At 33.4% G+C, this 14,099-nt stretch overlaps 1 protein-coding gene across 2 annotated transcripts in view; it reads right to left on the reverse strand.

Annotated features, from left to right (window-relative positions):
- The window catches only part of LOC134692755 (solute carrier family 35 member F6-like), a 37,175-nt gene extending 24,692 nt beyond the window's left edge, over nucleotides 1-12,483 (reverse strand). Inside the window, exons 1-3 of one of the 2 annotated variants that reach the window (XM_063553269.1) lie at nucleotides 12,151-12,483; nucleotides 9,655-9,724; nucleotides 7,732-7,954 (exon numbers count right to left, since the gene is read on the reverse strand). In XM_063553269.1, the coding sequence (XP_063409339.1) occupies nucleotides 7,732-7,954; nucleotides 9,655-9,724; nucleotides 12,151-12,239 (382 nt within the window). In that variant the 5' untranslated portion in view covers nucleotides 12,240-12,483. The remainder of the gene's footprint in view (nucleotides 1-7,731; nucleotides 7,955-9,654; nucleotides 9,725-12,150) is intronic. The other variant, XM_063553268.1, reaches the window with a different exon arrangement.
- Nucleotides 12,484-14,099: the final 1,616 nt, after the last annotated feature.

A 14,099-nucleotide genomic window follows, 5' to 3' on the forward strand; every position in this document is an offset into this window, starting at 1 on the left:
AATTAGCACTAGACTGTGCTAAGAGAAATGATTGGCTTTTCACAGATTTTCTTATGGTGTCATTTATATAGTTTTAAATCTATGTCAATTGTTTTTCTTGGTACTTGCTATGTGCTTGTGTCCACTCAATTAGCACTAGTCTGTGCTAAGAGAAAATATTGGCTTTTCATAGATTTTCTTATGGTGTCATTTATATAGTTCTTAATCTATGTCAATTGTTTATCCTGGTACTTGCTATGTGCTTGTGTCCACTTAATTAGCACTATTATGTGCTAAGAGAAAAGATTGGCTATCACACATTTTCTTATGGTGTCATTTATATAATTTTTAATCTATGTCAATTGTTTTTCTTGGTACTTGCTATGTGCTTGTGTCCACTCAATTAGCACTAGTCTGTGCTAAGAGAAAAGATTGGCTTTTCACAGATTTTCTTATGGTGTCATTTATATAGTTCTTAATCTATGTCAATTGTTTTTCTTGGTACTTGTTAAGTGCTGGTGTCCACTCAATTAGCACTAGTCTGTGCTAAGAGAAAAGATTGGCTTTTCACAGATTTTCTTATGGTGTCATTTATATAGTTCTTAATCTATGTCAATTGTTTTTCTTAGTACTTGCTATGTGCTTGTGTCCACTCCATTAGCACTAGTCTGTGCTAAGAGAAAAGATTGGCTTTTCACAGATTTTCTTATGGTGTCATTTATATAGTTCTGATTCTATGTCAATTGTTTTTCTTGGTACTTGCTAAGTGCTGGTGTTCACTCAATTAGCACTAGTCTGTGCTAAGAGAAAAGATTGGCTTTTCACAGATTTTCTTCTGGTGTCATTTATATGGTTTTTAATCTGTCAATTGTTTTTTATTTTGGTACTTAATATGTGATTGTGTCCACCAAATTAGCACTTGTCTGTGCTAAGAGAAAAGATTGGCTTTTCAAAGATTTTCTTATATTTTTTAATCTAAAATTTTAATGTCAGTAGTTTTTCTTGGTACTTGCTATATGCTTGTGTGTCAACAAATTAGCACTAGTCTGTGCTAAGAGAAAAGATTGGCTTTACACAGTTCATTATGTTGTTTTTTAAATATTTTGTCAATTAAATTTGTCTTTCTGGGTACTTGCTATGTGCTTGTGTGTAATTATAAATTAGCACTAGTTAGTCGAGTCTGTGCTAGGAGAAAAGCTTGGCTTTTACTGATTGAATGTCTGGATGAACACACAGCATATACATGTAATTGAATAACATCCCTAATCTTCAATGTAAAAATGGATTTTAAAACAAATCTTTTGTCAGTTGTTTTTCATGGTACTTGCTTTGTGCTTGTTACATTTCAAATTAGCACTAGTATGTGCTATGAAAAAAGACAAAGACAATATTACATTTTTTTTCTCCATCATCCAGCTCTCTATATGTGCAGGCAAAAAGGAAGTCAGTATATATTTTTTTACAATTTCTGTATGTTCTCATTTCTCATACTGGTTTCCTAATTCCTTCAGTTTCAAATCTTCTTAAGAGTTAGTGTATGTGAAATGTTTAAATCTGTTGAGCTATTGAGTGGGAAGGAGTTTGCATTTCAGTTGTTGTTCCTAGAACTTTCTATGTGCTTGTCTGATTATGACGAACTAGCACTAGTCTGTGCTAGGAGGAACGACTGAAATGTTCATTGCAAGTTCCTGAAGTCTATATATAGATATAATTAAGGGATAATATATTTAGACACATTTTGATAACTGGTCAACAACAAAAAACAGAGTCAGTAATCAGAAGTTGGTCTTTGAACCTGAGTTAATGACTCATTCATTCTTCCTGGTACTTTTTATGTGCTTGTATACTTATTAGCACTAATCAGTGCTAGGAGAAACATATGACTGGTACTAGTTTTAAAGATGTCATATAAAAAGGTCCAGATGGAAGGAAAACATATATTAAATGAAATTATGATCCTTGACAATTACCAACTTATGACATAGTTTGATGTCATGCTGTTGCCCTCTGTTTTGTTCTTTAAGGTGTTTTATGTAAAATGAAATTATTTGTCATTCATTTTTCCTGGTACATGCTATGTGCTTGTGAAACAATCTAAATTAGCACTAGTCTGTGCTAGGAGAAAAGGATGAATGGTACAAGTGTATAGATGGTATTCGAAAAGTTCCAAACAAATGGCATGGTTATAGATCTAAGTGTTGGGTTATTGCATTTAATTCTTTTCTAGGTTTCATTTAAAATAATTAATTTGTCATTAGTTTTTCCTGGTACTTGCTATGTGCTTGTGAAATAATTAGCACTAGTCTGTGCTAGGAGAAAAGGGTGACTAGTACAAGTTTGAAAGATAGCACCTAAAAACGTACAGAGGAAAAGGAAAAAGAGTAACATGTTTGTATATTCTTTTGTTTTTGAGTTGCTGCTTTTCTAGATTTCATTTGAAATGGATTTATTTGTCATTGTTTTTTCCTGGTACTTGCTATGTGCTTGTGAAACAATCTGAATTAGCACTAGCTTGTGCTAAGAGAAAATGGTTGACTGGTACAAATTTTAAAGATGGCACAAAGAAAAAGAAAAACAAACTTTAAAGTTGCACAGATCTTGATTTGTTCGGCTGTTGCCTCCTGCTCTGTTCTATTCTAGTTTTCATTCACAATGAACTGATTCGTCATCCGTTTTTCCTGGTACTTTCTTTTTGCTTGTGTTATAATTAGCACTAGTCTGTGCTAGGAGAAAAGGGTGACTAGTACAAATATGAAAGATGGCATCTAAAAAGGTACAGGGTAAAAGGAAAAAGATTTAAGTTACAAGTTTGTATATCTCTGCTTTTGAGTTTTGGTTTTCTAGGTTTCATTTGAAATAAATTTATTAATGTCATCTGTTTTTCTTAGTACCTGCTGTGTGCTTGTGAACAAATCTAAACTAGCACTAGTCTGTGCTAAGAGAAAAAGATGACTGGTACAAATTTGAAAGACAGCTTCTAAAAAGTGTCAAGATGGAAGGTAATATCTTATTTTAGATCTTCTGACAGTAAAGTACTAGTGACATGGTTGTACAGATCTTTGGTTGTTGCTTTCAGTTTTGTTCCTTTTTAAGTTTCATTATGTTCATTTGAATTGAATGTATCTATCATCTGTTTTTCCTGGTACTTGTTATGTGCTTGAGTACTAATTAGAACTAGTCTGTGCTAGGAGAAAAGACAGGAATATTCTGCTTAAATATAGATTCCTCTAGGTAAATCTTCAAATTTAAAACAGAACTTTTAGGTAAACTATCAGCCTTTTTTTTTAAAAGCAATTTACTTATTTTTCTTGGTACATACTGTGTGCTTGTGTGTAGTTCAAATTAGCACTAGTGTGTATCAGGAGAAATGATTGATGCTACACACATAATTACGTCACACTTTTATTTATGTTTGTTCAGACAACATCACATATCTTTATTAGTACATGTTATGTGCTTGTGTATATTCTCAATTAGCACTTGCTTGTGCTAGTAAAGATGGTGATCTATTTATCAACCAACAAGATGATAATCTATCAATGTACATTTTATAATTTATGCTATTTTCTTCTTTTTAAAACAATTTTTTACTTCTTAATTTCTTGTTGCTTTTTAGATGAGGTATGCAGTTTTCCCTTGTACTGACTTTGTGCTTGTTTACGAATTCAATTAGCACTAGTCTGAACAAGGAAAAAAGGTAATAGACTGCAGTCATTTTTTGTGTCCCTTTTTTACATCACTTCCTAATATGTTTTATTCAGGAACAAACCTTTAAATAATTTTTCTTGAATGGACAGTTGCAAAATGATGTTTTTATGGTGATGCCAATCCGAAATATATCATCTCTCCTCTTAGTTCATGCTGTGTGCTTGTGTGATCATCCAATTAGCACTAGTCTGTGCTAGCAGGAGAGGGGTTAGAAAACATCATCCAGTCAATTGCAACCATTACCCATTAATTGTAAATGTGGGAAAATGAAGAATGTTATATTCAATATTATTTTCACATTATATTTTATAAATCAGTCAGTTTTCTAGGTACTTACTATGTGCTGGTGTAACAATATCAATTAGCACTAGTCTGTGCTAGGAAAACTTTCTGATGTTTCTACAACCGGTATTAGGTTTCATGAAAACATGCACTTTGACCACCAATTAATATTCACTCTTTTTTATTTTTCATCATCAGATGTTGAGTATCAACGACAATGTGTTTCTCAATTAGTACATGCTATGTGCTTGTGTGATAATATAGTTAGCACTAGTCTGTGCTAGCAGGAGAGGGGTTAGAAAACATCCAGAATTTTAATTGCAACCATGACCCATTAATTGTAAATTAAGGGGAAATGAAGAAAATTCTATTCAATATTCTTTATATATGTTCTAATTTCCAATATCAGTCAGTCTTCCAAACACTTACTATGTGCTGGTGTTACAATTTCAATTAGCACTAGTCTGTGCTAGGAAAACTTTCTCATGTTTCTTCAATTAGATAGGTTCCATGAAAACATGCACTTTTACCAACAATGTTTCCTCTTTTAACTTTTCAAGATCAGATGTTGAGTATCTAAGATAGTATGTTTCTCTTCCTAGAACATGCTATGTGCTTGTATGTTATCTTATTAGCACTAGTCTGTGCTAGCTGTAGCAGGAGAGGGAAAAGTAAACATTTGGAGTTCAAATGATACAGAACAGGAAATAACTGAATGTGAGAGTTGTCCACCCTGATATCTATGGTCAGTCTGTCTTCTAGGTACTTACTATGTGCTGGTGTAAAATATCAATTAAGCACTAGTCTGTGCTAGGAAAACTGTCTTAGGTTTCTACTTTTTGATTCCATGCAGCATGAAAACAAAGGTATATATGTTTACAATAATGATCTTTTAGTTTTCCTGGGCTAATGTACTAATAATCTTGCATTTTGTAGATATAATGTTTCTGCTCTTAGAACATGCTATGTACTAGCTTAAGTACTTGTGTGTTAATATATAATCAGCACCAGCCTGTGCTAGCAGGAAAGGATCATGGAACTATTTGGATTTTTTATGGTAACAGACAGATAAGAAAAGAACAGAAATGTGAGAGTTGTCTACCCTGATACCTTTATGTAGAACTTATTTCTATGGTCAGTCTGTCTTCTAGGTACTTACTATGTGCTGATGTAATAATATCAATTAGCACTAGTCTGTGCTAGGAAAACTTTCTGAGGTTTCTACTTTATGATTATTTAGAAAACACTTTTAGGGCATCTATTTTAGATAATGTCTATTTAACTAACTTTCTCTGGCACCTGGTTGCTCACTGGTATTTTGCATGGTTTTTTTTTTATAGATTATGATTTATCACATTTTGCTTTTTTCCCTGGTACTGATTGTGTGTTTGTTTATTCAATTTGTTAGCATTAGTCTGTGCTAGGAAAAAAGGTGTTAATTTCAAGAAGAAGTCTGATAATCTAATGGAATATGTGCCTTACCCTTTAGTCTTTCTGGTACATTATGTGTTACATCCTTATTACCACTAGTCTGTGCTAGATAGATTGTGGATAAAGTCAACAAAATTGAACTTATTGGACATGATAAGGTATGTATAAATTTACTACCAGATAAACTTCAGAAAGAAAAGTCCAATTTTTTCCCAGCTACAGACGTGAGTATAATAATTCAATGATTGCTCAGAATGTTTTAAATGATATTTAAATATATTAATTTGCCTAGCACAAACTATGTGATAGTGTGGCACTAACAATTAGCACTAGTCTATGCTTGGAGAATTATTATGAAGCTTCAACTATTTTTCTTTCAAATTTATCAAATTTGGCAAGTAGACTGATATTGGTATACCATTTTCCTGAAACTTACTAAGTGCTTGTTTTCTTATTGAATTAGCACTAGTCAGTGCTAGGAAAGAGGGTAGTACAAAACATAACTACAGAAACCTGACACAAACAGAAATGTTAACATGGTTATATGGTAAGTCATTTTCTTCAATATTATTGTTTTTTTTCAAAAATAATACAGTAAAAGAAAAACCTTTTTTTTTGGTTTTCAGATATAAAAATAAGGAGATGTAAATGTAGTATGATTGCCAACATGTGCTGATCCATGTAACCCTTCAGTTTGGGTTAGGCCCCCCTTTTGTTGTTGATTATAAAGGCAAAAGGGAATCACTGAAGAATCATTAAAGTGATGTTTTTTTGATAATTTCTGTATCCATCAATGGCCATGTGAGGGGGCAAGCTTTAAGGGTACAATTTTTCAAGTATTTTTTTTTCTATTATGAGAATGAATCAAATAAATTCTCTCAGTACTGATTGTGTGCTGGTGTGATATTTGAATTAGCACTAGTCTGTGCTGGGAGAAATGTTTGATGTTTGCGACAGTTAAAGATTTCTAAAGGTTTGACTGATGAGGGGTGATGGTAAAGATGATATTTAACAATTTTCATTAAATCTAGGTCATGGCAGAGAGCTGTTTGAGTGTAACACCATCCGTATGTGCAATGTTTTCCTTAGTGTTACAGGCTTAAAAAACAGGTTTACTCTGATTTAAAACGAAAAATCGGTTATTTTCCTTGTACATGTTATGTGCTGGTGTTATATACTCAATTAGCACTAGCTTGTGCTTGGAAAACATACTGATAAAAGCTACCTTTAAGTTGTGAATAGGATCTATGAGTATACAGTTTCTCTAGTTTTTACAGTCTCACTCAGAGGACTTATTACATATTTTGTCCACTAGTACGATACAGTATTTATTTGGTCTGATTTGTAGTGTACTGTTCTGTGGCCTTTTTGAACTTAATTACGACGCAGTTGCTTTTAATTAGTCTCTGGTCAGTTGAAGGTTTGGTCCAAAGGTATATCACTGTATATATGGGCCATTTATATTTTTGTCCAATAGTCTTTTTCTATTTGTTCTGTTATTTGTCTTGTTTATACATATTATATGTACATTAAAGACCTGTTGTTGTCTGTTCTATGGTCGGTTTGTTGTCTCTTTTGACACCTTCCCCATTTCCGTTCTCTGTTTTATCTAAATACACTTGTCTCTCATTTATTTAATTCATTTCAATGACTTTTTTAAAGCCCTTTAAGTCTTAATGTCAATTTGGTGTTTATTAAACTGGACTATGGATTATATAGTTTTGGTCTTCTGTTAATTGTGACCTTTTTCTTTTTTCTTTTTGTTTCCTATTGTTTATGGTATCAGATTGCTTCTTCAGAAATCAACACCAGGCTGCATTAAGCCCAATAGAAACACTGCACATATTTAATTCATAAGCATTTGTTCGAAGTTCCAGGAAGCCAGATAGAGACACCACCATCAAGAGGCCTTAGACGGTTATTAAATTTCCTTGTACAAATTATGTGGTAATGTGTAATATCAATTAGCACTTGTTTGTACAAGGAGAGGGTATGACAATATTTCACCAGAACAAAGATGGACGGAGCACCTGCAATCACTCAGAGGGTTTGTATAAGAATCTACATCCAAAGCTTTCAATTATTTCAAATGGAAAAGAAGACTGAATGAATTGATTAAAAAGGCAAAGTTTAATAAATTAGTTGATATATTAAATTTTTCAAAGGATCACCTAAAGTTTGTTAAAAGTTGGCTTAGCAGTGTAAGAAAGGTGACTATCTTTCTATTAAAGGGTCATAAGAGTGATGACAACTGGCGCTTGCAAGTGATGGCAATCATAAGTTCAAATGGTCCTTTGATTCAGGTGAGCTAAACAATATAGATTACCTTACCTCTCAACATCTGAAAACTTGAGGCATAAGTCAAATTCAATCCTATGTACATCAATGAGGTACCAGTCATATCACAGAGCGAGGCAGGTAAGAATATCAGTGGGTTGTAACCCAGTCCACAATAATTTGCATCTCTCTGTCGATTGGTCACACCTCTCCCTGAACAATACATGACCAGGAATACAACCATACACATCATCTCTCCAAGGAACATACCTACTGCCTAAAATTACAATACAGGATAGCCATCAGGATCATGAAAAGACAACCACAAGTGAGCATCCTCATGGGGTTATTGATTATGTGATTACTAGGTGGTTTTTATAGTGATTATTTGATTACCAGACCAAATATTTCATGATTATTTGATCAATTCAGAATGTATTTTTGATTATTTGATTACTGTAAATTCAGAAATTATTGCGTGCATTTGTTATTGCGATTTTACCATTTCAGACTTAAATGCCATTTTTTTTAAGATTTTGAGAAAAAATCTGTTTAATTCATATAAAATATTTCAAAATTCGAGTTTAATTATTGCGTTTACAACTCTGTTCCATTTTTCGCAATAATAAAAACCTCGCATTAATTTCGGAATTAACAGTATTTTGACTTAAAAAAAATTAATGATTTTATGATTATATCAGCAAAACAATTATGAGTATGTGATTACTTGGACACCCCTAATGAGGGGCATCACAAGTTAGGCCCCTGGTTTGGTATTTGTGAGTAAGTTTGAGTGCTCATTTGTTGACATGCTTCAATTACCCTGCCAAATTCTTTATTTATCTGTCCTAAGGTTTGTAGTCTGTGATTTGGTGGTTGCTGTCTGTCAAATTAGTTGCTTGTATACTATATTGATCAAGCACAACTCATAGAGGTTGTTTTCTTCTTAGAATTGTTAAAACATGTTGCCATGTTAGGGCCTTTTATATATTACCATAAAATATGGACTCATTGTTAAAGGCCATACAGTATGTACAGTGATCATATACACATAATTTGGTCTTTGGATGGTTGTAACGTCTCACTTGCAATCATACAACATCTTATTTCTATATATATATATATATATATATATATATCATAGAAAATGGAAAAGGGGTGCAAACATTGTTGATTGCATTTTTCAAAAAGAATCACTTTGCAATTTGTCATAGTTAGATAATAAATTATTCATATATATATATATGTAATGGTGGTCACTTTGTTGCTTGTTTATAGTATTCATTTGGGGAAATAGGTTAACTTTAGTATTACTTATAGTTCCGTAACTCTTTCTTCCAAGACTGGCCATGAAATTATCTTTGACAGGACTTCCTGTTCTGGCATGTGCCGGGCAAGGCTCATTGTCCCTAGGATCTATAAGTATGACGTCACTCACCGGGTTCAGGGCAGTCTACACTAAGGATTTGAAATGAGCAGACGCTCATACAATTTGGCTTTCAAATAGGGATCTTAATAAGGACGAGTAGACATTGCTAGCCACCACCGTATTGTAGTATATTTATTCATGTAATCGTATGTTAAACCATATATATATATGTCTTTAAAATAAAAAAGCTTGTTTTATATATTTACGTAGTTTGTCCAATATCCCAGAACTTGGGTAGACAACAGGAAAACGAAGCTAGTGGAAACTTCCACTCCCGTAACATATATTTCTATAACTTAAATTGAACATAACTGACACAGTGATTATTTCATATCAGTTACCTGCATGTAATATAATGGTCTCTGCAGATTATACATGAGCAGTGAATTGATCCTTAGATGTTCTTTAGTATATGCATACATGTAGCGGATACATTTCCCTGATGAAAATTATGACAGCTAGTGAAGAGACTGAAACCAATACACAGCACAAGCTTTCTAAGCAGTCATGTCAGTAATATAGATTCTTCTATATTACTTAAAACCTACCTGAAAGAAAGGATGGTCGAAACCATGTGGTTTTTCTGCTGTTCCAAGTGCTTTTTCTCTGTCTGCCCATCTGTGAACAAAGAATTGTTAACTGTTATATTGATTTCTTACAATAACAGATTGATTAAAATTGCAATAAATTTTTGTGATTTCACTTTTTGTCATTAGTTAGAAAAATTTTGGATTTTACAAAAAATGTTTCATAATTAAGTATCTCATGTATATTGTAATTCATCGCAAAGATGCAAAAGATGTGCAGGGGTCTGAACATGCTGAATAGGTCAATGACTTTTGATAGAGCAATGTGATAAAAATAAACAATAAAACATCTAGATTGCAGCAACAGACAGAATTCTGATCATATTTCTTGTGTGAGTGTACAAATGTTAGGATGTAGATTTCCATGGTCAGTTAGTCTTCAGTAGAGTTATCATTTTTGTATAGTTTTTTTCAATATTATATGTTCTGGATATATTTGTATTCTTATTATTAGCATTAAAACAGTTAGAATAGAAATGCTGATTAGAAACATTTGTTTTTGTTTGTGCCAAGTAAATATGAGCTAGCTAGCTTCAATATATAGACATGAAAGACAAGAGTTAGGAATACATTGAATTTTGCAAAACTTTTGTAATTGTTGTTCTTCAATGCTTTTCAACTTCAAACTTTATTCAAGCTTTATGCACTGATGATTCATTCTTTTGTAGACAAAACAAGCATTTAGTGTAAATACACAATTTCAATCCTGTCAGATATCTACGATGAGTTTATTTTGACCATAATATTTTTGGGGTAAATTATTTTGCTTAAAATAGGCTGTTCAGGTCTCTTATTTGAAATATTTTACATTTTTGCTGTTCATGATGTTCGAGCATATTATAGTGGATTATTATGTACAAAAAAATTGAAAATGGAAGTGGGGTCAATGTATTTGTCAAAGAGACACCATCCCAACTATATAACAGACAACAGCCGCAGGCCACAAATGGGTCTTTAACATGTTTAATGCAGCTAGAAACTAGACAGTCAATTTGCATTTCTTAACATAATGTTAATTTAGTCAATATAATGTACATTTGTATAATATCTTACAGGGAAACTGCGATTATGGGGGAGGAAAAAATCATAAGAATTCTGGAGTTGAAATTTTATTATTTGAGAAATCAGGGAAGATTTTGTTGAGCGATTGTTTCCCTTAGAAAACATGGAAAACGTGGGGTATCCGGTCGTTCCGGCCCCAAACCGATCCGGCCCCAAGTCAATCCGGCCCCAAGTCGATCCGGCCCAAGTCGATCCGGCCCCAAGTCGATCCGGCCCCATAATAAAATATGAATAAAGTGTATTGATTTTGGAGACATATCAACATTATAAATGGAATTTTTAAAAAGTGTCCGATGAGGGGTGACAAAAGGTAAGTGAAGTATTGAAGTACCAGTTAAAGAACTATTCTAAATCGACGCGCGAATTAACATTCCGAAATTTGAAACAAAACTATATAGTATACTATCTCATATATAAAAACTTATATACAAAATTACAGTTTGATGATATTAAAGAAAAAAGGCAAATTAGAAACTTACCAGTATTGCATAGACGGTGTTGCCACTTTTAACATCCCTCACACTGAAGTGCATGCTGTCGAGGTCTAACATGTTGGAGACAAACCACACAAGGAAACGCCATTGTGATATTAAAAATAAAAGCATTCTGTCTTCTCTTTTATAGATAGGATTCGGCAAATCAAACAAAATTTCTCAATTTGAGAAATTTTAAGAACTTAAAAGAAAAACAAAGTGTGTATGTATCAGCTTGGGGATCGGCTTGTACCGTTGTGTATGTAACTATTTGTTATTACACAAGATGAAAGACTTGTTAGAATCAGAGTCAATTGAAAGAAATTGCTAATTACTGCTGATTAATGTTGATGTTTGAATTGTTTTAATTATAATTATACCCGATAATCTTGAAAACTTGTAATAAAAACATAATCAATCTAGTTGTTTTATACTCATCTGAAGATTTTTCTTTTTTACCGTAGTCTACAACTATTACATTATAATAAAAATCATAAACATTTATTAATAACATCATTTATATATCTTTATTTCTGATCCCTATAAATATATTTTTTATTGGGGCCGGATCGACTTTACATATGGGCCGGATCAACGTGGGGACGGATCGACGTGGGACGGATCGACTTGGGCCGGATCGACGTGGGGCCAGATCGACCCAAAAGCAAAACGTGGTACCCTGATATATACTTAGTCAGTCGTAAGTGGTCGAGCTACGGAAGTACTTCTTTAGCTCAGTCCGTTGATTCATATTTCTGCCTTGTAACACAGAGGTTCCAGGTTTGAATCCTGGTCATGCAGTGGTGGAGACAAGCAGTTTTGAAATGATATTCATGCTCTCCAGTTACAATTTTAAGACCCCGAGATCCTCTTGCATTGTCTTGAGAATCTAAGGAGGAAAGATGGGTTAAATGTCACTTACTTTGTTGACAGTGTGTTAATAGAACCAGTGACCACCATGACAACGGCAAGTACCAACTGTCTGAATGTCCAACTTCCACAGACAGGCATTGTTGTGTGTTTTTTATGAATTCAGATTTTCAGCTCAAAGTTTTTGCTATGTTCAATATTTGTTTCACTTTAAAAAAATCTTCCTGATTCTCGTCAACCATTAAAATAATCAGGTGACGTCAGATGAAAATACACAATTAATTGTTCCCTTTAAATGCAGGTATAAGGAAGAGGAAGTAAAATTATGGAGTTTTGCCGACAGAATCTTCTGCTATTTGTGAAAGTTCACATGATCACTTTTCATTGTCACGTGACTTGGGTGCGTTTTTATGTGCTTTGAAAATGAACAGACGAAATCGAGTGGTCTTTTCACAACCAAGGAACGTTAAGGTTCATGTAGACCATATGGCTAAAATGGCTGTATTTTCACCTCAAATTTTACTCTGAGTAGTACAAACAAACCTGCGCATCTATAAAAGATTTCAGGCATAGCATGCCCTAGATAAATTAATTTCAAACATGTCACAGTTTCAGTATGTTTTAGAAAAATACAATCTTATTAAAATAAGTTCTCATCACTTGCTCCTCGATTTTTTATATGTCACACGGCGACATATAAAAAACCGAGGAGCAAGTAATGAGAACTTATTTTAATAAGATTGAGAAAAATAAAAACTTACCAGGATTTTGCCGTGCACTTTTTTTCATTACCCCAGAAGGTGCCAAAATAAACTAAGTGTGCCAAACAGTTTTGAGAACTTCCCAACGGGCAATAATTGAAGTGAGCTGAATTATTAAAGGGATGACATCAAAAGATCGATGTAGGATAAAAAACTTAAATCAAATAGGGGTTGTTTTTTTTTGGGGGGGGGGGGGGTAAGATTCGGCAAGTTTTGTATGTATAAAATCGATTTTTACATATATCCCTATGGGTCAATCAATTTTTCCCAAATTTAGTTCAGTGAAAAAACTATGTCAATTAAGTTTTTTTTATCCTACACGGAACTTTTGATGATATCGTTCCTATATGACATGGACAATAGAAACCTGACAATAATTGGTTATTTTTAAAACTTCTGTGTACCTGAGTGGACCATATCAAGGTAAATGTGTGTTGTTTCTCTGGCTGTTTTGTTACAGTCCCTTAAGATGCGGCGCAAGAATCCTAGAGTTTTTTTATGTTTTGGTTGCTGTTATCTCTCACGGCGTGCTTTTTCCAAGTTAGGTCTTCGCTAATAGTAAAACCAAGATATTTGCTGCTGTCCACAACTTCGAGTTGGTGACCATTTAGGTGGTACTGTGTCTCAAAGATGTTTTTTTTTCGGTTGATACCTATTCTGATGACTGTGTATTTAGCAGGGTGAAAGCTCATCTGACTTACATGTTCCCATTGCTCTAGGGCAGTCAGGTCTTGTTGAAGGTTATTTGCATCTACTTGATTCCTGATGTGCTTATATAACAAGCTGTCATCGTCAAAAAGGAGAATTGCAGAAGATAAACTGTATCAGGAAGGTCGTTATTGTATATCAGGAACTCCAGAAAAAACATCTAACTTCTCTGAGATAGAGCCTTCTTCTATCACTCTTTGTGTTCGAGATGACAAAAAAATGATGAAATCCATTTTTGGGTGTTTCCTCTAATCCCGTAAAATCCTAGCTTGTACTAAAAGCTTTGGTGTGGCACTTTGTCGAAAGCCTTGGCAAAATCCAGTAGTATTATATCAACCTGATTTATTGCTGTTTTCAAGAAGACTAATCAATTTGGTTGTTTTTTTCATTTAAGAATTGAATGTAAATCAACATGCAGACATCTTATGCGTTTTTTCACATTCAATCTTTTATGGTAATATTCCTTACAAAACACAACTATGTCGACATTCACCTTAAAGGCTTACCAAACCATCAAAACTTAATCAGAAGG

Source organism: Mytilus trossulus, chromosome 12, assembly GCF_036588685.1.
Source record: "Mytilus trossulus isolate FHL-02 chromosome 12, PNRI_Mtr1.1.1.hap1, whole genome shotgun sequence".
NCBI classification, from domain to species: domain Eukaryota; kingdom Metazoa; phylum Mollusca; class Bivalvia; order Mytilida; family Mytilidae; genus Mytilus; species Mytilus trossulus.